We start from the raw sequence: 25,057 nt of genomic DNA, 5'->3' as shown, positions 1-25,057 counted from the left end.
CAGGAATTATCTAAAGTCCATGGTTTTGTGCCTGATACTTATACCCCAAAATGTCTTTGTTCTCCTTGTGCAGGTGGCTCTGAGCCCAGTTCAAAACAGTTCTGGGGGGCACTCTGCAAGTGCACAACAACGTCCATTGTCCGTGTGAGCCTTGGCTCAGGTGCTACTCCTCTCACCACTCCAAATGCAGATCAGGCCTATTCAGCCCAGTGCTGACTCCTACAGGCTCCTGGATCCGCTGCACCTCCCCAGCACCTGTCACTCCAAAGCCAGACAGGCAATCCACAAACAGTCAGAGGCGCACTGGATGGTTGAACAAGAAAATAGCCACTTTCTAAAATTAGTATTTTCAAACACACAATTTGAAAAACATCTTTACTAAGAGATATTCTGTTTGTTAGCCCTCAGTTCTATTTAGTGGCCTGGAAGAACAGTCCTGCCTGGTAGCCCTTGGAGCAGTTCTGTTTGTTAGATTTCACAGAGCAGGTCTGTTTGTTAGATCTCAGAGATCAGTTCTGTTTGTGAGCCGTCCAAGAGCAGTTCTGTGTGTTAGACCTCGGACAGCAGTTCTGTTTGTTAGTCCTCAGTTCTGTTTGGTGGCCTGAAAAGCAGTTCTGCTTGGTAGCCTTTGGAGAGCAGTTCTGTTTCTTAGCCTGGAAGACCAGTTCTGTGTGTTGGTATGGAAGACACACCGACCTTGACGGACAGCAGGAGCACTCTCTGAGCGCACGAGAATAATGGACTATGGGTAACATTATCTGTTTAACTGGATATCAGACGCATTTCAGAAGAATTGAGGACATACTTACCTTTCAACCGACTGGAATGAGGATCGGTTTTGGATGAGACTAACTACTATAATTTGATTTACTGTGGTAACTTTTTTCTAACAGCCCTGAGGAAGTCTATTTGGTTTATGGACCAGTGACGAAACATGTGTTGGCAACAGGATTGGCAACAGGATTGGCTAGAATGTATACTGAATTCCTTGAATGATTACTACCTCCTGTGGAGCAGGAAGAATAAAGAGACAAAGAAATACAATGAAGGAACTAGAATAGTTTTTGTTCTGACAATTTGAATTTTGTGGTTTTGTGAGTTTCATTATTTAGTCCTCAGTTCTGTTTGGTAGCCCTTGGAGAGCAGTTCTGTTCGTTAGATCTCAGAGAGCAGATCTGTTTGTTAGCCTGGAAGAGCAGGTCTCTTTGTTGGTATGGAAGAGCAGTTCTGTTAGCCCTCAGTTCTGTTTGTTGGCTTGGAAGAACAGTTCTGCTTGTTAGTCCTTGGAGAGCAGTTCTCTGTGTTAGATCTTAGAGAGCAGTTCTATGTGTTAGCCCTTAGAGAGCAGGTCTGTTCGTTAGATCTCAGAGAGCAGTTGTGTGTGTTAGCCTTTGGAGAGCAGTTCTGTTTGTTAGATCTCAGAGAGCAGTTGTGTGTGTTAGCCTTCAAAGAGCAGTTCTGTTTGTTAGATCTCAGAGATCAGTTCTGTTTGTTAGGTCTCAGAGATCAGTTCTGTTTGTTAGATCTCAGAGAGCAGTTGTGTGTGTTAGCCTTCAAAGAGCAGTTCTGTTTATTAGACCTCAGAGATCAGTTATGTTTGTTAGATATCAGAGAGCAGTTCTTTTTGTTAGATCTCAGAGAGCAGTTCTGTTTCTTAGCTCTCAGAGGGCACTTCTGTTTCTTAGCTCTCAGAGAGCAGTTCTGTGTGTTAGCTCTCAGAGAGCAGTTCTGTTTCTTAGCTCTCAGAGGGCACTTCTGTTTCTTAGCTCTCAGAGAGCAGTTCTGTGTGTTAGCTGTCAGAGAGCAGTTCTTTTTGTTAGATCTCAGAGAGCAGTTCTGTGTGTTAGCTCCCAGAGGGCACTTCTGTTTCTTAGCTCTCAGAGGGCAGTTCTGTGTGTTAGCTCTCAGAGAGCAGTTCTGTGTGTTAGCTCTCAGAGGGCAGTTCTGTGTGTTAGCTCTCAGAGGGCACTTCTGTTTCTTAGCTCTCAGAGAGCAGTTCTGTGTGTTAGCTCTCAGAGGGCACTTCTGTTTCTTAGCTCTCAGAGGGCAGTTCTGTGTGTTAGCTGTCAGAGAGCAGTTCTTTTTGTTAGATCTCAGAGAGCAGTTCTGTGTGTTAGCTCCCAGAGGGCACTTCTGTTTCTTAGCTCTCAGAGGGCAGTTCTGTGTGTTAGCTCTCAGAGAGCAGTTCTGTGTGTTAGCTCTCAGAGGGCAGTTCTGTGTGTTAGCTCTCAGAGGGCACTTCTGTTTCTTAGCTCTCAGAGAGCAGTTCTGTGTGTTAGCTCTCAGAGGGCACTTCTGTTTCTTAGCTCTCAGAGAGCAGTTCTGTGTGTTAGCTCTCAGAGGGCACTTCTGTTTCTTAGCTCTCAGAGGGCAGTTCTGTGTGTTAGCTGTCAGAGAGCAGTTCTTTTTGTTAGATCTCAGAGAGCAGTTCTGTGTGTTAGCTCCCAGAGGGCACTTCTGTTTCTTAGCTCTCAGAGGGCAGTTCTGTGTGTTAGCTCTCAGAGAGCAGTTCTGTGTGTTAGCTCTCAGAGGGCAGTTCTGTGTGTTAGCTCTCAGAGGGCACTTCTGTTTCTTAGCTCTCAGAGAGCAGTTCTGTGTGTTAGCTCTCAGAGGGCAGTTCTGCGTGTTAGCTCTCAGAGGGCACTTCTGTTTCTTAGCTCTCAGAGGGCAGTTCTGTGTGTTAGCTGTCAGAGAGCAGTTCTTTTTGTTAGATCTCAGAGAGCAGTTCTGTGTGTTAGCTCCCAGAGGGCACTTCTGTTTCTTAGCTCTCAGAGGGCAGTTCTGTGTGTTAGCTCTCAGAGAGCAGTTCTGTTTCTTAGCTCTCAGAGGGCACTTCTGTTTCTTAGCTCTCAGAGAGCAGTTCTGCGTGTTAGCTCTCAGAGGGCAGTTCTGTGTGTTAGCTCTCAGAGAGCAGTTCTGTTTCTTAGCTCTCAGAGGGCACTTCTGTTTCTTAGCTCTCAGAGAGCAGTTCTGCGTGTTAGCTCTCAGAGAGCAGTTCTGTGTGTTAGCTCTCAGAGAGCAGTTCTGTTTCTTAGCTCTCAGAGGGCACTTCTGTTTCTTAGCTCTCAGAGAGCAGTTGTGTGTGTTAGCTCTCAGAGGGCAGTTCTGCGTGTTAGCTCTCAGAGGGCACTTCTGTTTCTTAGCTCTCAGAGGGCAGTTCTGCGTGTTAGCTCTCAGAGGGCACTTCTGTTTCTTAGCTCTCAGAGAGCAGTTCTGCGTGTTAGCTCTCAGAGGGCAGTTCTGTGTGTTAGCTCTCAGAGGGCAGTTCTGTGTGTTAGCTCTCAGAGGGCACTTCTGTTTCTTAGCTCTCAGAGAGCAGTTCTGCGTGTTAGCTCTCAGAGGGCAGTTCTGTGTGTTAGCTCTCAGAGGGCAGTTCTGTGTGTTAGCTCTCAGAGGGCACTTCTGTTTCTTAGCTCTCAGAGAGCAGTTCTGCGTGTTAGCTCTCAGAGAGCAGTTGTGTGTGTTAGATCTCAGAGGGCACTTCTGTTTCTTAGCTCTCAGAGGGCAGTTCTGCGTGTTAGCTCTCAGAGGGCACTTCTGTTTCTTAGCTCTCAGAGAGCAGTTCTGCGTGTTAGCTCTCAGAGGGCAGTTCTGTGTGTTAGCTCTCAGAGGGCAGTTCTGTGTGTTAGCTCTCAGAGGGCACTTCTGTTTCTTAGCTCTCAGAGAGCAGTTCTGCGTGTTAGCTCTCAGAGAGCAGTTGTGTGTGTTAGATCTCAGAGAGCAGTTCTGTTTGTTAGCTCTCAGAGAGCAGTTGTGTGTGTTAGCCTTCAGAGAGCAGTTCTGTTTGTGAGTCTTTGGAGAGCAGTTCTGTTTGTTAGCCCTAGGAGCAGGTAACAGTCATCCTTTACTACAGCCACACCGCCACTGCGCCATGTATCATTTTGTCAGAAATAAATTGATTGAAGCTCCTAAAAAATAATGATCTGCTATTGTTTTATGTGCCTAGGTTCGAAATGAGAATAATTACAAACATGAAATTCTAAAACAACAACATTAATAGCAATTTGCAGATTCATTTCGGAATCGCTGTCTGACAGAACATTTGCTTTCTGCGAGCTCTTTGCTGCCCGACAGCCCGGACCCTTTCTGAGTTACAGTGCATTTCTGTAATGAGTTTCTGCTTTTCCGACTGAATATAAAATAGCGATGGAATTCCAATTGCCTGAAAAGTCAAGTATGTCACAACAGACCGAATACCTTTGGGTTCGATGTGGCAGCGACATTTTCAAGGAAACCCGAGAGGAGAGAGCGTTTTAAATGGGTTTGCGTGAAGCCAGCCCAGTTTCACCTGATGTAGGGGCTAGTTGCTCATGCTTGGTGGATTGATGGCAGGGTTCAGAGACCTGCGGAGGATCCTCTCCACCTCCGCGTGATTGGTGGGTACCCGATTGCCAGAAATGTATTCATAATATAACTAAATAAATTGACATGTTCAGCTTTGGGCCAGACTCACATTGTTGCTTTGCTTCTGAGGCGATAACCGTTCAATTAGCAGGCAAAGAAATGTTTGAGCAAGAAAGGCGGCTTCGGGTGTGGAGCGCTGACAGAAGGCCATTGGCGCTCCACAAGAGTTGGCGTTGGTTGATGATCACACTTGCACCTTCTGGTGGGCAGAAAGCATTGGCACATACATAATACACTTCCTCCTTTGTAGAGCTGGTAGCCATAATACATCCTGGAATGAGCATTTACATCACAGTAGGACAAGCCAGCTCAAAATGTCAAGACTAGATTTTCTGGACCTTTTCCTTTTGGGCCACGAAATAACTGGAGATTTTCACAACAAAGCTTTAAAAAATGATTACCCTAGTCGGATGCACAAAATATTACAATTCACACAAAGCCATGGTATTGCAAACAATGCTATCCCGTAGAAGTGCAATACAATATGTTTATTCTTAAGTGTCAGATGAGCATAGAGGACATATCTACATAGTTCTATTTTGTTTGCTAACTAAATTTTTTGATAGCTTATTATTGCTAAGAAAATATGTAGATCAGTGGATAAAATAATGTAGATTCCATGATGCTTTCTACATTCTCTTGCTATGCGCTAAAAGAGACGGCCCGGTTTTGCAGCACAGTTTTATTGTCGCATTTAGAGATTTGCAGACATAGGAGTCCATCAGAAATGTGGTTCATGTCATGTCCGTCATGTCGCAAGTATGTTATAGTCGGTGGCACTTCAAATATGGTGGATGGGATATCCACTATGTTTTGACAGAATACCCTGTCCACCAAACTGTAAATAAGGTCCCAAGTGTCTGATGTGTAAGTGCAACAGTGTAGATGTACTGATTTAATAAGGGCTGACTTGTGCATAAGCTTGGAGTATAAAACTGTGCATACACTGTGAACATTTTTTTTAAAGAAGCTACTAGACATGGGGCCCATTTTATAAAATGTTCATCTGGAACAAACATGAGTGTTTCAATGTGAAAAGCAAAAATAGGTGTAGAATTCTGATTTGAATCCACTGGTGATCACTCAGGGTCGTATACCATTATAGCTTTTGTTCATTAAGCCATTCAGCGCGGGGACTCGCCACACATGGATTCATTTTGGCCTCACCTCAAAAATGGCAGTTCACCCCAAACTGCGAGAAAACATCCCCTCTCAAAGAGCTTCAAGCAGCCTCAGGCATGCTTTTGCTATATTCGTCTTCATCAGTGAGGTTAAAACTCTCGCTTGCTGTGCATAAGACCCACAAATGTGCACTGGGGCATAAGCCAGGGGGGCCCAGCCGTAAAAGCCCCCCCCCAAGCCCTTAAGGGGCCCCATCTAGCTCAAGGCCAATGTATATCTGTGACATATGGGTGGCTTTGGGGCATTTCATCACATTCTACAGTGGGGCCCCATCATTTTGCATTGCACCAATGTGCGCATAGCCATACCGCTTAGCATGACTTACTAAGAAACTCAAAAAGAAATTGTCGGAATATTTAAATTAACCTACAACACTTACTCTAAGCCACATTCCACTTATTCTTTTATGTTCACTGTGCCATTGCATACACTGTCATGCCATACGTGAATTAGTCTTGACCTCACCATAAAATGGGCCGGTTATCACAAATTCTCCTCTGGATATAACACAGGTAAATCCCAGACTTGCGCAAGCCCTGTTCGTCCTCATCTATGCGTTGAAGCTTATGTGCCTTTGGCACAACAGGCTATGAGACACACACCTGGCATAGCCATGCCACTAAAATAACACATAAGACAAGTTAAGAGTTGGGTGCAAGGTATGAAATAATCTCAATCAGTGGTGACTGTTCTGGGCTGTGTTGCATTTTTAGGTCTCGGCTAGACAGCTCATGCTCTATCTCTACAAGACATTTTGTTTACAGTTAGCGTGCTAGAGTGCGTCCACTTGCTTACCATTTGTTTGCTGCAATGTCACGCTCAAATCCTTCATTGCAGTTTGTCATGGCATGCATGATCAGTGTCAATCCACTGCTCCTGTTTTCAGAGCTGATATTTTATGTGAGTTTAAGCACTCCATATGAGTGCTGTGTTTTCAATCACTCCTCTCCCACCTGCCCCAGATTTGTGTTGCTTTGTTTCTCCCCCCACCCGCCCTATCCCTGTTCCTTTTGTTTCCCGTCTTACCCCCTGCCCTGTCAGTTTCTACTTAACAAACCCACCCCTCACTCTCCCCTCACTTGTATTCAGCTTCTTTGTTGTTTCTAAATATTTCTTCCTTTACGTTACTGTTGTGTCTGTCTGTCTAAGTATCTGGCAGGAACTATAGTTATTACTGTGAAATTGTAGTGTTTGTTAGCTGCTGCAGCTAAACTTGTGTAGTGTGCTATAGACGTTCACATCATAAAGTAAAATACTAAATTTATAAACAAAGGGCATCTCCTGAGCATAGAGAAGCTCCACCCCACACCCCGAGTGAAAACACTGAAGATACAGGAACTGTGTGTCAGGGTTATGGTGGATGGCTTAAGAAAAATAAGCGTTGGCATAGAAAATTGATTGTGGCAATGCGAGAGCTATTGGCTTTGTCAGTATCTTTTAGCCATGTTGTACAACAGCATGACTGACAGTCAGGGAAAAAAGCTCTAAGACAGTGCTATACAACATGGCTAAAAGATGTTGACATTCACAAAGCAAATAGTCCTCCCATTGCAGAGATGGATTGGCTTTGCCAGTGCTTGTTTTTACTGCTGTGTTATTCTAGAAGGACCAACGATATGCAATATGAATGCTTATAAGCGTCTGAGAATTACACCACCCACCTTTTACTGTGTTCTCAAAGGCATGTGCTGTGGCAAACCTGGAGATGCTTGGAACCTCTTTGGAATGAACACGAACAACTCTTTGTACCTTCCCTTTAGACTTGGTCATCTCAAGCATGTTTCTGGCATCTCTAGAAGTGCTCCAGTACAGGTCCCTCTAAACACAGTCTAAGAAGGCTACGGAAATCTGTCTTGTACTTAGGAATTCCTTAATCCTGAGGAAAAATGTGAATAATGCCCTAGGTTTATTTTTGCACCACAAGTTTAGCAATGTCTGCCATTAAGCTGATTGCTTCTAGCTCGTATAATTCTAATCGTATGTCTTTCTTTTCCAGGGCATGGATCTCAGTCCCCAGACTCAGGTACAGTCTCCCTGCTAATTCCTCTTTACATCCAAGCGCGGTTAAGGCAGAAACAGCAGTGCTGCTTGCAGCTTTTCACAAGAGCACAGTCTGTAGCACTGAGATAAAGGCTACCACTCCCCCACATCACTACTGTACCCTAGATTCATAATAGGTCACCTTAAAGAGTCTCGAGAAGCAAAACAGAACAAAGCTGCTAAGACAATTCAGAGAGAAAACACGTGACACTGAGATCTGTATGCAATGTCTAATCCCGTTGGCTGAAATGCCTTTCATTCCACCAGTGAAGTATGTGCTATTCAGTGTTAACCACGGGTTATTTGCTTTTCTAAACTGCAAACCTCTGGCCAAACAGGGTAAACAACAAGTGTTGTAATTGTTCGCTCTAGAAACAATGGGCCCCATTCACACACCTTGGGTGCTTGATAAGACCCGTCGGCACACATAAATTCACCCATACGGATTAGCAAAAGCATTAGTAGCTTAATGTTAGATGTGCGTAGTGATATTGGTAGGTTGTGTTTTTTTATGGGTGGTCCGACCCACAAAACTATATCAACACCCACAAACCTGTACATTTGCGAGTATTCCAGTACCCTTGGGAGCTGGCAGCGCACACAGACCTACTCCTTTCAAAAGGCATGAGTAAAGTCTTATCCGGGATGTGAATGGGCAGTGAATACCCCCATACTGAATTGGGTGTAGGGGAATGGGTTTGTTCCTGAGGAAATATTTCAAATGTGGTGAAAAATATTGGGCAGGCTAAAGAACATGTGCATCAAATATGTGTTTGCAGAATTTCCCACTTGGAAGTGAATATGAGTCCTCAAGTAAATCTTCCTGTTCTTTATTGATCTTTTATGTATCCCAGGGAAGTTTTAAATGTGTTCCAAGTGCAGACTTCCCACAGTAACACATATCCCTGTTTGAAATCTGGAGCTCTCTGGATTGGCGCCAGTATTGTTGAGGAGCCCTGCCTTGTTTTATGCAGTACTGCATGCTCCCCTTTTGTAACAAACGGTATCTAGCTTATGAAGAGATCTATGCATATAATGTCTGTGTTCACCTTTTCTCAGTGGAATTATAGTAAAAGAAACACAAATTGGCAAGAATTAAACAAGGTTACATCAAAGTTTAGACAAAAATATAGGCTTGCTTGTTTTTTATACGTTTTCAAATTGATGTACATCATATGCTTGTTTCTTCTCCTATCCTATATTAATTTGCATTTTTTAGTAAGCGCCACACACCAGCTGGTGGTAGTCTGAGTATTATGGATCAGATACATCCGTCCAGCAAACTGTTGACAGAAAGCAGAAACAAATAACAATTGTCCGTGAATGCTGATAAAAGATGGTAAAGTCTTGGAAGAGTTAATGGGACTAAGTATAGTGAGTGGTCCCGGTTGAAGCAGGCGCTAGTTTTAAGCATCCTATCAGCAGACCCAGGTCCACGCAGGGGACCGCTACAGTAAGCACACTTGATATTGGCTAGGCAAATGTCTGTCTTAATAGATGGGCTTTTAGCAACTTTCTGAATCTAAAAAAAAGTCATATTCCTATTCATGGGAGTTCCCTAGAGAAGAATCTTGTACATGAAGAATCTTTCCTCCAAGTTCCTTATAACGGTACAGTTGAGCGGACGATACCGTTTCACAGATCGTAGAATGCTAGATGGTGGGTAAGGGTTAGAAACGTTTGTTAAGAAGACTGGTGATCTTCCATATAAGATCATACAGACTGATTTTAAGTCATTCTTTCTTTGTCAGGAGCTAATGGAGGGACTTCAAGGCCAGCGTGATTATGAATGCTCTGCAAATCGGAGGTTCATTTATTTGGTAGGCCAATGTGAAAAGGCAGTTGCCATACTCAAGGTAGGCAATCGCCACTGCAAAGATGAATGCTATTTCCTGTAATAAGTGGAGAAGAACACCACTTAGCAAGCCCAAGTGATGATAACTGATTGCAAAAGTTTATTGGGTTAGAGAAGGGAAAGCTCATTGTCAAACAATACACCTAGTTTGTGGGTTTATCCACTGGTTGTCCTGGCAATCTCAGACACTTGGGCCAGGGGAAGTGACTGGTTTACCGACCCTAGCACCTGGATTTTGGTTTTGTCACCATTTAGAAATAATCAGTATTCCTGCATCCAGCAGTAAATAAGAGTAGGCAATCAAAGATACATGATATGTGTATGTTGCCATTGGGTCCTCCAGCTTAAGTTATAACTATCATCAGCGTAAATATGATATCATATATTGTATGAGTCTAAGATCTTGGTGAGAGGGTCATGTAGCTGTTGCACAAGGTTGGAGTTAGCAGGAAGAAACACCACAGATGATGATGTTAGAGGTATAGAAAATTAGACCCCATTTGAAGCAGTGAGTACATTTTTGGAAGATGGAAGCAAACTATATTAATACTGTTCTGCTGATGCCTACACATGTGCAGAATGTATATGAGTAATAGAGGATCAATGGTGTCAAATGCCATGAGAATTCCAGTAGAATCAGGGCACATGCTGAGCCTTGGCAACTGGGGTTGAGTAATTCTTTCCTGATGTGTATTACAGTTGATTCTCTGCCCATTTGGGGTCTGAAGCCAGACTGAGAGCCCCTGACAAGGCTGGTTAATTTCAGGTGACAGTAGAGTCCACAGGACAAATCTTCTGTGTGCACAGAAGATAGACCAAAGATAGGTCTGTAGTTTGCAAAGGTTTTAGGATGCACTGTAGGCTTTCATAAGATTCTTAGCTTGAGAGCTTGAAAGGTTGTGGGATGGATTCGATAAACTGGGAGTAATTGTGATACGTGGCATCAGTGCAGAAAGACGCAAGTTGACAATTTTAGCTTTGCAGGACAGCAATGATTTTTGAACCAAGGTAAAACCTTTCTTATTTCATCCTCCATGACTGATTTGAAAAAGTTTTTGAAAGAAACAGGATAGTGGAAGGAATTAATCAGAGCTTCTGCCAGAGGAGGAGATATTGTTTCTTAGGACTTAGATTTATTAATGAAGAAGGTTGTCAGCTCGATGCTGAAAATGTCTGCTGGGACACTTTCTTGATTTCAAGAGGACACAGTAACCCATCCCAGTAGTCACAGTGCCACTCTGCATATAATAGCATAGATGAAAGGTGTCAAGTACCTTCTTAAGAAGGACCCACTCAGGGGGAAAAATAAACCCAAAGCGTAAAAATCTCCTTAGCAAACGTGCAGCTATTCATTGGATACTGAAGTAAACACTGGATTGATCAGCAAGGCACCAAACGCCCCCTGAAATCAGGGAGAATCCAGTAGTAAAATCCAGAAGATGAAACAAATTGATAGAAGCAAAAGTAAGGGGACAAAATCAAAAGAAAGGGATGAAGAGCTTGATGAAACATCAGAGAACTAATAAAAGAATGAATATGTTACAACTCATTTCTCTCTCATGAAACTCCTTTATATATGCTTCAAACCTGAACTGACATGACAGGAACAGACGCTTCTCCATCATGAATTGTGAACCTCTGATATCATCTTATGGACACACTGCCATCTTTGAAAGAGTTGTCCATAAGGTTTGTCCATGCCATTTTAACGAAATTCCTGGCATTCTTTAGACAAACCAAGAAGAATCCAAAATGTGACCTCTTTCATTGCTTTTTCAATTTAGTCCAGCCGCCTCCCTTTATGTTCCAATAAGCCATGTGGATTGCAGAACACCCAGCCATAACTGACATCTCTGAATGCATAAAGCCTCTGCTAAGCTCTTCCTGTGCTCTCAGCACTGTTTTCCGACCTTAGCACAGATGTAACAAGGATAGAAGGCTATCACACATCGTTAGAGAGCAGCCACCAGGCTTGGCAACATAATTGAGGTCACCAAATCACTGTAGATTCAAGAGTTCTTTGGTTGACCTGTCACTCACTACATTGCAAGCTTAGAATTATTCCTACTTGGCTCGCATGCATGCTTGTTTCAATCAGCTGGAGTGACTGCGCAAACAGTTCTATTGTATACTGATTTGGTTTGTTCAAAAAGTCTTTCCAGGGCTCTTTTTTTAAATTAAGGGATATTGTCCCAAAAGCCACTTGTTGATCTTCAGTTGTTTTTTCTTGGGCGTACTGTGAGCAGCAAGTCTAGCCAATGCAGTGGTTACTTTCCTCTCAAGGCGAGTTAGGAGGTCATCAGTTGACTCCAAGACGTGGTCTAGTTCATCAAGAAGTAGTTGTGAGAATTAATTAGGATGAGGTTTATTCATATTTCTCTATGGGAGGGTTAGGTTCTCCGACAGGTATCCATTTTTCTTTAATAAACTCATTTTCATTGATGAAACTAATGAGGCAGTGGTCAGGAGAAGATAGCTGCATGGCACCCAAGAGGTGGCAATTAGGGATACTGGAGAACAGCAGGCCAAGGCAATGGCTTCCTGATGGATTGCTACATTAATCATTTGTGAGAAGCTTGGAGTGTCCAATTCTTCAACTAAAGGAATTAGATGGATCCATAGTTTCATGTTACCCACTGAGCAAGCTGTATTAAAGAGGAAAAGTGTGTATAGGGGAGCTCGAGGAGAACAGATGGAAAGTTGGTGGCAGATCACTGTATCTCACAAAGACTGTTGACCACTTTGGTGAGCAAGTACTCAAAGGATGCAAGTGAAGGGTGAATGGACCCTTTGACTATGATTGAATTGTGGGGGGGTAAAAGCATCACCACATCCTCTGCACTGCTCCCTATTGTCTGTTAAGATATTTGGATTGAGGTACAGGAAGAAACTAGACAAGTCTACATTTCTAGTTGCTGGAAAATATATGCCAGCTGACATGTCAATGTCTAGTGAAGGGTAAGCAAAAGGAGTCTAAATGCTGCATGTGAAGTCTTTGGATCTCATTACAAGTTCTGGACTACATTACCATCTCTGTCCAAACAAGAGTTTGCACAAAGATGAGAATTAAGACTCAGTGATAATTATCACTCCCTTGTAGTTTTTGCCTGATAGATTCCATCAGATCAAACCGATAGAAATCTGATGGGGGGAAAGTCCCAGAAAAAAAGACATAACATTGCTTCAGGCCTACCATTATAGTCTGACTTTTGCAGTTTAAACCTGCTTCCCAACCTGTCAAAATAATCCTTTAAGCACAGAAAATATTCCTTTTAAATAGGAAACATTCAGCCCTATGTAGGCCTAGCAGCCCACAAGATAGGGTGCATGGTATTTAAAAGTGGGACATGTAGAAATGTAATGCTACCATGTCCCTGCAGTAACAAGCCCTCAAATGCTATGTTCCCTTTGAAAGGCTCTGGCTGACCTACGAGGAAAGCTAGAGTACAGACTAAAATATTAATTCTGCTACCCAGGATTGAGACAAGCTAGAAACATAGTTCAATCACAATTTAATATTTATTAAAAATCCAATTCAATAGTGAAGTTAGATTTTTAGTAAATATTTAGGAAGAGTAACTTTTACAAAGTCACCTTTTCCAGCCTGATGTTCCTGGAGGCTAATTTGCATACACCTACCAGCAGCTGCCATGTCAGTAATTGAACTAAATGAGGTGTGAAAACTGCTCCCAGAGCAGGGCTATGACTTAGGCCTAGTGACAAGTTTGGCTGAGTGTGGAGAAAGAGATCCATATCACTGGGGAGGATCCAGGAACTTAATTGACTTGAAAGGAACAAAGGCGCGATCTCCCCATTCATAGCTTAGTGCAAGGGAGACCTGAGGAATGGGAAAACTTTGTTCTTTAGGCCCAGGGTAGCCAATTTGGCACCATCCCGCTGGGAGGGGAGGTGGTACTGGGAACAGTTTGGGGTACTTAGCTTAGGGGATTGCTCATTTCCCTTAACACACCCCTGCCTGGTACACAAGCTACCTCCTGTGTCTGCTTGAATACCCCCTAGACTAGTGCATTATTGGCCAGTTTGCAGACAAACAAAAGCTTATGTGCTGCAGAAGTGGGCAGGGTTGCCCCTGGTAACTTTACCCTAATCGGTAAGAAAGTGTCCAGTAGTCACCCCCGCCCACTAATAAAACCTGCAATGCTGGCGCCTTGCCCATTGCTTCTCAGAAGTACTCTTTCTGGACCTGTTGAAAAACAGAAGAAGCACCTACTGTGTGAGACCTGTGAGGAACCCTAAAGGGCTGGACCATGACCCGCTGTACCCAGGACAAGGAAGACAACTCCAAGGTCTGTTGGCTGACCTTCTCCGTGGCTACAGGGACACATACTGTAAGAAGTCTTTTTCCTGAAGTGACCAGTTGCAAAAGAAAGAGAATTTGACCCGGCTGGTGGCCTCTGTGAACATGAGTCTTGACCACTAAGTTGCTTCCCTGGAGTCCTGGGATCCTTAGTGGTGTGAAGAAGGACTTATTCTGAAATCTTTTAAATATTTGGACTTGGAAAAATGTTGGATATCCAGACCTCCAGAGAGCTGAGACCAACCACCCAAGTCAATCTACCCTGAGTTGGATCTTGCTGGGTAAGATAATCAAGTTGGTCCCACTTGCCACTTTTTGCTGCTCAAAAAACCTGCTCAGCATATCCTCGAGACTAGCTGATCTGATTTCAGTGCGACTCTCCCAGATACAGCCTGCAGCCTTGCCCTGCTGGAGGATTCTCTGCTCCAAAAACAAACACGAAGTCAGAATGTAGATCTATTGGTCTGACAAAGACACCAAAAGTATCCGACCAATTAGAAGACTTCCCTGTGAGTGAAATGGGAACTTTTCCCACTCTGAGTTTTTCCTGCCAAAACAAACAGTTTACACAGGACATTGTCGAATAGCTAACCGGCTTCAAGAAGACACCTCCGATACAGTCTGCAACTTTGCCCATTTGGAGGATTTTGACTTCCATTTCAGAGACTAAGTACTCCGGTAGAATCTTGGACCAGAACAAACCTGCTTGGCATAGGACAGAGTTTTGCGCATCTTTTTGCAAGAAATGACTTCTGTCAGAAACACATGCGCTGCTGCAGACCGCTAAAGTCTGAAACAACAATTTCTTAAAACAAAACATGGCAATCTCTCTTTTAAATGTGTGGACTTTTGTGCAGAACATCAGCTTGGATGTCCAAACTACCTAATATCTATTTCGATCATTGTTTTACTGAAACAGGGTAAATTACCAGAATAAATCATAATGTAATTTGCATGAGAACAACGTGATTATTTAAATAAAGCATGGTATGGTTTTGCAAATCTGCCTTGTTAAGCTAAATGCTTTGGTTTTTGAGAAAGACACCAGTTTGCTTGGCTAAGAAGGTGTACCTAATTTGGTCTCGATTTACTAAAGTAAATCATTTAATACCGTGCTAAATAACAAACTTATACGTGCATTGATAAGCATGGCCTTTGATATGACTGGGTGTAGGTTAATGTGGAGTATCCCACGGTCTATACTTGGCCAGCATGTTTGACCTTTTCTCAATGGTGTAGATAAGGAATTCCAAACTGGTTTTATCTTTGCTAATGGTACAAAATTGGCTAAGGAAGTACAAACTAATTATGAAAAAGGAGATTTACAAACAACTATTCTTAACTCGTAATGTGATCAATACATTTGTTGCAATTTCTTTATACTAGTGACTACCAGTCTAATTTCTATAAGGTTGGTGAGTCACACTTTAAAGTAGTATAGGTTTTTTGTGCATATCTATGGGATGTACATCATTTACTACCCGACTTGATGGATTAAAACATAGTCCATTGTCTTGAGGTTCCACCAGCTGAACATTCTTGCATACCTAGCTCACAAATGTATATTTGCACATTTACCTTTGTCATCGTTCCAGCTACAAAATAATTTGTACCATTGTAAAGCGCCTTCACCTATGCCTGCATTAAATTTAGGTGCGTTCCTTCCCTATTTCAACCCTAGACAAGCACCTACTCCTGCCTTTCAAAGCAGCAACTTGCATTCCCAGAGTGGGATGCTGCTTGCAAGGTGTAGTCTCATATCCACAAATTTAGACATTTGTGGGTAATTACTTACATTTTGAGGCTGCCCCACAATGGAACCCCCATAATACCAGTCGTAACTATAAAACTGCGAAGGCAAGATCTGTAGAACAGGCAGAATTTCTGAATTCCTAAGACCACATTACAAATGCAAAATTCTGCCATTCCCCATTCTGTGAATCATGATTGGAATTTGAGGTTTGAAAAGTGGTCAGTTTACCAAAACTCTCAATTATTCAGGAATGATTCACTCCAGCGTAGATGCCTATTACTCGTCAAATTGGATAATGTTTCGCCTAGTTTTGTCAGCCATTACTCTTAGGTGAGCACTGCAGTAAACAAAATAGATTTTAGATTCCTCTCTGAAATTCTGCCAATGTTAACTGATCCATAAATTGGACTAAAACATTCAGAGGCTGCTTAGAAATTGTTTTGATGAATATGTTTCAAATTGGTTCAAATTGCCTAAGAGGAACAAAAGCTGTAAGTTGCCAAATGTCCTAAAAGATTAGGCCCTCATTTAAAGGAGGGTGAAAATGTAGCATGCACCAAAAAGCGACAAATGCACAGTCCGCCTCCTCTTATTTCCCCTGCCTCACTTAGAGTCTGGAAAAATGTCTGTTTTTCTGGATGCACCACTATTGCATACTGCTTGCTGAGTAACTCACTTCAGATGGATTACCATCTGCAAAGCATCAGAAGACCCGCCCTGCGAGGGCACGGGGCAACCATGTATTGCTTGCCCGTACCTGGCAGAATAAAACAAGTGCCCTACATACACTGGGAGAAAACTCCCATCATTCCAGGGATTCCTGCTTTCAGCTGTTTTTTTTAGAAAAATTGAAAGCATGCAAACCTGGCCAGGCCTGTTGGCATTGTAGTTTTGCCAAAACTGGTACCCACCATGTTGGCAGAAGCACTTTTGTTGAAAAATCCCCACTGACAAGACAGGGAACTGTGAATTTAGTGGGCAACAGTCCGCCATTCACATGGTTTTCCTGATGAAATGTTGTCATTCGGTGTAAAGTCATTGATGTAAAGTGCATCCGTGTTTTTACTTTTGAAATGAAAAAATTTAACTACTTTTACTAGGTATAGCATTAGACATTCATTAGATAGCTTTGTGTCCCATGGTCTTTTATTTTATTAATTACTCCCTCAGGCTACTTCAGACACACAAGTTTAGTTATTCCCAAAGTGCTGAACAGCTTCAACAGGTTGTTTCCTTTAGCTATCCAGCATGTAAAGTATTCTCCTGATGCCCGATTCACAGAACTAACTTAAGACAAAATCCTAAACTTACTACCATTTTGGTATTCACAGAAGGCACTTACTCATTTTGGTATTCACAGAAGGCACTTACTCATTTTGGTATTCACAGAAGGCACTTACTCGTTGATGAGTAAGTGCCTTCTGTGAATGCCAAAATGAGTAAGTGCCTCAGAAGGCACTTACCCATTGATGAGTAAGTGGCTCCTGTGAATGCCAAAATGAGTAAGTGCCTTCTGTGAATACCAAAATGAGTAAGTGCCTTCTGTGAATACCAAAATGGTAGTAAGTTTAGGATTTTGTCTTCAGTTAGTTCTGTGAATTGGGCCCCTGTTTTGTATCAGTGTCTGGATTCACAGGACCGACTACCTGTCATATTACATTTAGACCTGACCCCGTGCAGTCTTGTATCTACCTATACATACGTACTCCGAGACTCTAAAACATTACAAGCTGCAGAAAATAGCTTGGAAGGCAACTGAATGACAATTATTCATGAAGCACAATTAGTTTATTGAGCATTCAGAGCAGCTGTTGAATGTGTTGTGGAGATCAGAGGCAGGTCTTCGAGCTGGCATAATCTCATTAAAAATTCAGTATTTCCTAAATGCTGTAAACTTAGAATTGGATGTTCTGAAGGACAAAAATCAATGCGCGTTCTGAAATATAATTGGAGTTTAATGACAATGAAAAGATTAGTAAATAGCATGTTCTTTCCCATTATTAGAATATGGTGTTAGGATGAAGGAGAAAGAGACGGAAAGAGAGCAAGACAGCGATAGTGAGCGATAAAGCGAATGATAAGGGAATATTAAACCTAAATCAGACGATACAATGGAGCCTTTACATACAAACACTATGCACGTTTTTATACATACAGTCACACCAGCTAAGATGCATTTTCTTTTGCAATGTGTGTTTGAACAGATGCAGACACCTTAGCTGATAGATGTATGCATTGTGGCAGATTGAGACCGATGGGTTAATGGGAAGATGGTGATTGACACATACACATGGCTGAATGTATATATTGATGCATGAACGGGTGTGTCATACGTATCGACTGATGGGTAGGGTACAGACAGATAGAATAATAGACATGGATACACAAATACATAAACAATAGATAGACAAGAGCACTCACAGATGGATAGATGAATAGGTAGATGTGTGTCTTCACAAACAGAACCACAGATGGAAAAAGTCCTGAAATGGGAGCAGAATGTTGGAGGATGGCTAAAGACATCCGTCTGCGCTCTCGTGTGGCGTTCCTTGTCATTGTATAGTCTTACCAGATTGCTATTTATTCACCGTGCTCTCTCACTTTTAGCCAGGGATATCTTTAGGTCCCGATCCTCTCCATTCATCTGCAGGAGTTCAACCTGTCGTGTGATTTGTTTCCCTACAGAGATTTGGAGGTCGTACAACGACTCGCCCCGGGAGGCACTGAATGGAGATGCATCAGGATCGTCCCTTGCAGCAAAAGGTTTCCGAAGTGTCAGACCCAACCTGCAGGAAAAGAGATCCCCAACCCAGGTAACATTCACACACGCTGCCTGTGCCATCAATCAGTGCCGCCATAACGACCAACATGTTCTCTTACACCTCAAAGTGGATGCATTCCACGCCTTGAAGGGAGCACGTTAGCATGGATTTATGTCAATCTGCCTTATAACTTCCTTTTTGTTTGTCAACAAGCTTCCCTTTTGAAACAGTGGGCTTTGGGTTTAGCTGAAATCGACACGCATACCTCGCTTCTACAACAAGATGCAGTTCAATGTGAAGAACATTGCACCCATGTCTACCTTCAACACCCCTTTTGCGGTTCAAAAATCGAAGGCTTGATCGACCAAGGATGAAATCGCATAAACATCTGTTAAAATAATTGGCAAAGCAAAGTGGTACATAAAAGGCTAAAGAAACACACTTTCACATTGTTTCAATCTTTGGCTTCGAACATTGTTTTGAATACTAGAGTTAAGCTAATTCTTAACTGCAGCCTCCCACAAATACATTAGCACAGGTAGAGAGCATTGACAAGCAGCAGGGGCAACCAGTGACGACTTGCAACCCACAAAGTCACCAGCACAGTTCAACACACAACACAAACGTTGCAATAAAATGAGCAGCATTCAATAAACAGACAAACAAAAACAAAGGGCATGCAGCACGGCACAAGTTGTAGAACATATGTCAATTCAATTTTCTGAACCCAATGCACATTTACGACTAAATGCCGAAACCATGAACTAATAAACGAAGCACACAGCATAGGGGAGGATGTCATCCCTCCTGAAAAATACCAATACCTTTTAAGAATAGGGCCAAGGTTGAGTGCTTATAACGGAGCTACTGCTTCAAAAAATGTGACGAGCATGAAATTAAACATTCAACAAGCTTATGCAAAAGTAATCCAATTGCCAGAGGATAAGACGCACACACTCAAATATATATCGATATATTTGTGTGTGAACACATGTGTGTCAGACCACCTACATGAGTGTAATTCTTTGAATGATTACATTAGTCTAGGTTACCTAGTGTTCGAGGTGGGTTTAAGCAAAGTTCTTCTGACCTGATGCAACCTCCAGTGGTATCTCTTCGTTGGCATCGTATTTCGCAATTCTTTGAAGATGGCTGTTTCATCTCTGTCGTCAGTGAATCTCCTTGAACTACGACCACGTGCTATGTTGCACTGAGAGGTGCTAAAATATTAATTTACACTGTGGTGAGATTTTCTGAAGACGCTGAGACTTTTCATATCTGGCAGTGACCCATGTGAGCCGCACCGGGTCCCCACAACTGCTCAGGGAATTTCCTGCGAGTTTATAATAAGATTTCCGGAAATACAGCTATGTTGCCCGTCTCCGTGCGCGAGTCTTGCCTGCATGGGGTGCTCCGCGTTGATTGCAGCGGGTTCGCGCGCTCGCGCTCTCTAAGGGTGAGTGTCAATTGCTTCTCTTGCTGCTCAGTCTGCTTAGGAGGTGATAGCGGCGTCACAGTAGAGGACAATCAATGCCCCTACTCGGCTTGCTTTCCAAAGACTCCTTGAAGTGAAGGCTGTGTCAGCGACGAAGGTGCAATTCATACGAGCTAATTCAATTGTTTCTTGTTTGAACTGCTCTGAGAAAGAGAGGGCACCACTGTGCCTAGGAAGTGCTTCAAATCAGCGGGGAACTTCTCCACTCCACGTTCTTTTGTCAATGGAAAAAGACACAGCAAGTTTCTTCATAATATTGACAGTAGGCGGGTAGTACTGGCTCGTACAGTCGGACCTGACCTTACATACCACTGGCTGAGACTGGGTGAGGAGCTGCGTACTAGGAGCAGGAGGTACTCTAGCACTAGAGTACATGTGTGCCTCCTACACGAGGAGAGTTTTTAGGTCTCGTTTGATTTCCTCTCGGCGGGACTGATTATGTCTTAATTCACTCATGTATTGGGATGGGAGATGCATGAAATCCCCATGACTGAAAGAGACCATAGCTAATTTTATTGGGACAAACTCGACCTTTTTGCTGCCCCGAGTGATTTATCCTTGCAACTTACATTGCTTACACTAGCATACGTTAATCAAAATACTGATTTGCTAAACAATATCAATAGACACCATATTAGAGCACACACTGACCACTTCAGCGGAACTGCGGCGTAACCATGTAACGGATCCCTAGTATGATGGACAATTGAAAGCAGAAAAATGAAAACTAGATCGTGAATGTCGCTGGTGCAGCGACTACGATGACGACCTTGCCTCTTCAGTTACACATTTATAAAGCTGTCATAATAGTCGCATAATTAGATTACTTAAAGGCACAGATCTCGGTTGTGAAAGCCAGCCCTAAAAGAACTTCAAAGTTTGGAAATCTTTTACAAACCCCAGGCTCTCTGTGACAAACTATCCTCGTTTTCACAATCATGGGGATGTACAAAGACATTACTCCTTCTCAAGACTCACTTATGCTTTAGGTGAGTTAAATTGCCCTGGTCACCTTTAAGTGAAGTATTACTCAAGCCTTCAGGCCCTCAGATGACCAAGAGATATTAATATTGTAGAAACAAAAGGGTCCTACAAGGTGTCATTAAATAATAACAATCAATTAAACAGTTCAGGGACAGTTGCGAGTCCTATCTAGCTCAGCACATGTGCACAGTAGTAAGGTGCCAACCTCGTTGTATGAAAAGGATTATTTTTATGTACAAACAAATAAGTTACAGTGAATCCAACCACAGATTATAAGCACAAAGGTCTCCAAGAATTGTCATGCTCTGTGCAAGAAGTTGTCGCACGGTGCAAGTGATGTAGGTAATCTTGAAGATTATCCGGGCTTGCAGGTGGATCTAGTTTAGATGATGTGCTTAAGGTGATGTGCAGGGATATATTCTACTCCATGATGAACCAGGCAGCTGCATGAAGAGTACGGTGGTCTCTGGGACGCCATTAAGCAGGACGTTGCTTCCATCTAGGCGTGAGAGCATTAGGGATTGAATTGTTGTTCGGATGTCTTCTCCTTGGAGAAAAGGCTTCACCTTTCAGGAGAAAGAGTTTGAACCAGGTTGGCTTTTTTTCTTTTAAAAAATAAAAATAATTCTGCTCTTTGAGGGACAGGTTTCAGTCAAGGGGGAATCTGAGGGATTTGGAATGTTCTCTTACTTGGATTGTCCAGCCGGCATAAAATATTACAGAAGTTGTTGATTTTTCCTAAATTGGCTACATTTTGCCTGTCCGCTTGTCAGTTTTGTTTGGGACATTCATTCTGTCTGCTGGAAGATGAACCATATTTTGTGAGCAATCCATTCTTTGGTGCCTGCTTGGTTCAAATGAGACTTCTGTTCGAAGCTTGCGATTCGGACATTTGAGCATGTCTTAAGTTGCTTGATATGCCAAGCACGTCTGAATCGCAGTTTCACTCCCACTGTCCCTCCCCTATTGTATGGGACAAACGTCTGTGTGCACACTCAACTCTGGTATGGAACAAATGTCATTGCACACACTCAGTTTAGTCGTGGGATAAATGTTATTGAACACATCCGGCTCAGCGACGGGAAACATTTCATGGAACACACTGAGCTCTGGTATGGGACACGCATCATTGCACACACCCAACTCAAGTATGGGGCAAACTTCATGCTCACTCCCACTGCAGAGACTTCCCTCTACAGCTTTCCAAACTTTATAAAGGAGCCTAAACCCACTGATCATAGTGGTGAGTCCATGTCAAGACAATCTTCTTATTTTAAAACACGGGCGCGTTTAAATATGATATACTGTTTGAATCCAAGAGAACCTAAAGATCTCTCACGATTAGCCATCTGGTGGCACTTCATTTAGTTCTTGTTGCATTTGATCCTCTGCAGCCTCATGTGGCTTATTCTTATTTAACCTGTGTCGAACATGATTGATCAACAGCGCATAAGTGGCACATCTTAAGTGCTGCATCATCTGATTAATGAAACATAGACAAGCCTATGGCACAAACATACGTTTCGCAGAAATTATGTGCTGAAGAAAAGTTTGTAGATTTTACATCAACCTTAAGTATGTCGGGCAAACGGTGTATTCTCTGGTTTACCAAATGACAAAATAATGGTGACCAGTGGTGAGACCGTTCTTCCAAAAATTGTGTAAACATCGCGGTTGCTTCACAAAGATTGCTTCTTGAGGGGCATCTTTAATCTACTCCAGGCATCTTACACTGCATTCACGAATTGCTGCTCGGAAGAAAGTCTGAAGACGTCTGGAGCATTTTCAAGATGCCCTTGAGCAAATCCTTTTGAATTCAGTTTATACACGATCACCCTGAAGACCCTCCAGGCATTCCAAGATTGACCGAATCCAGACTTTGCGTGTACTATAAAGATGGCTCATGTCAATCAGAAATGTCCTTCTGTTATCTGAACTCCTCTAACCCTCGGTGAGGTGCGTCTCTAAGTGAAGAGGACGCATCTCTAAATAGAAAAGATAGAGCTGAGCCTCTTTCTTGGCAATAGGAAGGCTGCAGTTGTCAAGATCTTGTCTCTAATCCTATATACAGGTGAGAGAAATTCACAAAATGTTCTAACAAAACAGTAAGGCTAAATTGTTTGCAAAATGATACAAAATGTTGTGAAATTACACATATTTACCTGAAATGCAAATCTGTTGTTTAGCACTATATTTTAGCACAAAATGCTTCCTTCAGTCAGTTTTTGATACAAGAACACATTTGCGCTGTTACAAAAGTGCAAATATTAAAAGCATCGTGAACAACAGCCACTCACATAATGCGGAATTCCTGAAATGTCGTGAATTACGCTGGCGTAATTTATATTTCGCCCAGGCCTAATCTTGTGCAAAGCGCATTCTGCCTCCTAATCATTCCAAGTACTACATCTTTGTCATTGAGGATTTTTGGATTAGAGGCATATGGTATTTAGACACACCTTCATCTAATCCTACAATGTGTCTTTCATTGGAAAAGTTACAATTGTTCTAAAACACGCTATGTGACATGGGTCTCTTAGAATGCAAAAAACTGCAAACTAGTGTACAGGTAAAAGTAACAATATTGTCCTAAAATACCTACCATTTTATGTTTCTAGAAAAAAGGTACAATCTCAGATGAGACAAGACTTTATGCTGCCTTTCGCAATGCTTTACTTGTTTATCTGAAAATGCTTCTGCTGTCCGAATGTGTTGCCCTCAAAGCTTGTTCACTATGCCCTATCTATAAGGCTGTTTTCAGAACCAACCCAAGCTTGTTAAACTGGAGTTGCCGTTCAAGAGATTCATTATTTTGGGCTACCGAATGGCTAAGATATTGTTGAAACCCTCATGCAAACAACTTACAGAGAGGGCTGTGTGCCATGCATTTGCCTTATTGCTTTATTTACAAATGCTTCTGTTTAGTTATATTGCTTGCTAATACTTGCTTCCTCTCTGTTTCTTCTGCCATGCTGTGTGGATGCTTTTGGCATACAAGGCCCCCCTGCCGCCCCCTAGAAAGGAGAGCTTTCGCAAATCATCGTCAATCAATCAGCAGAAGGTTGAAATCCATGACCAGTCAATAACCAAACAAAACCCTCCCGATGTTATATATTCAATTAACAAAACTGCCACTCATAGTACAGTTTATTCTGCAGAATCTAGCACGATAGTATCTCATTCAGAAAGAATTCGAAAATCCCTGACCTCATCCCCAGGTCAAGGCATAAAAAATGCAGCTGTCACTAGCAGCAGCTCCCATCAACAAGAGAGTAGTAGAGCTGATTCCCAGGAACGCAGAGTTTCTGCTATGAAACTAACCCTAGCCGGACTTCCAGTCAGTAGCCGCCCTCCCAACTCGCCTCCATCCACACAAGTGACTGTCGAACCCACATTCCTGCCAGGCACTCATTCACCTGTCCAAAATCCTACAACTGAGACGCACACAGCCTCCTTTTCAATCCAGATAGCCCCTCCTCCTGATACAAAGGCAGTGCCCAAGCCTAGAGGCCAAGAACATCCACCTGAGGTTTTTCCAGAAGGTTCCAAGGCGCCTTCCAAAGATGCTGGACAGAGGTCTACAGTTGCTTCTTCTTCTGCTCACTCCACCGACAGTCAAGTGGTATTTTCAATATTTTAGCCTTTCACTGTAGTCCTTCCTTAACTAGTTTAACCCATTTCTCTTTAAATTCCTCACATAACACTCAATGGATGTCTTTTTCCAAAATCAAAGTTTGTTTCTGTTAAAGAGTGATGTGAACTAACAAGTGCATGTTTGAGGTTTTTTTAAATACCATTTAACAATTTACGGACTAATTTTTACTTTCATATAGTTACTTACATTGCAGATCATAACTTGACAATAATTATGAAGTAGTCCTCTGAAAGTTGCCTGCTTAAGCTTTCTCTAGAAATTTGTTTTAGCATACATTGCAAATAGTGCTTTAAGTTAAAGTATCTTTTCATTGTCGTCTTTCAATGAAGTAAATATGCATGCCTTACATATAATGATCATATGAAAAGTTACATGCTCTTGTTTTAAACCTAGTTGCAGTAATTCAGTGAAATGACAATAAAACATGTTATATCTTATCTTCTGTTGCGTAGCCTAGCTATTGCATATATTTAATGCGCAAAATCAAACATTACTGTGAAGTGACAGGAAAAAAGGGCTGGGGGCAAATGTTTACAATGTTTCCTAGTTACTTAATTCCCATAATAAGTCATTTATTTTACTATTTGAGGTTCACACCTCTTTCCTCTT

General features: G+C 42.4%; 1 protein-coding gene across 14 annotated transcripts in view; it reads left to right on the top strand.

Moving 5' to 3' along the window:
* The window catches only part of SORBS2 (sorbin and SH3 domain containing 2), a 665,007-nt gene that overhangs the window by 309,705 nt on the left and 330,245 nt on the right, over positions 1–25,057 (top strand). For 13 of the 14 annotated variants that reach the window (XM_085641964.1, XM_085641952.1, XM_085641951.1 and 10 more), the window contains 3 exons: positions 7,583–7,609; positions 18,238–18,365; positions 23,792–24,415. In XM_085641964.1, coding sequence (XP_085498090.1) covers positions 7,583–7,609; positions 18,238–18,365; positions 23,792–24,415 — 779 coding nt within the window. The remainder of the gene's footprint in view (positions 1–7,582; positions 7,610–18,237; positions 18,366–23,791; positions 24,416–25,057) is intronic. The other variant, XM_085641963.1, reaches the window with a different exon arrangement.

Source organism: Triturus cristatus, chromosome 2_2 (assembly GCF_964204655.1).
Source record: "Triturus cristatus chromosome 2_2, aTriCri1.1, whole genome shotgun sequence".
NCBI classification, from domain to species: Eukaryota; Metazoa; Chordata; class Amphibia; order Caudata; family Salamandridae; genus Triturus; species Triturus cristatus.
This window is presented reverse-complemented; position numbering and strand designations above follow the sequence as displayed.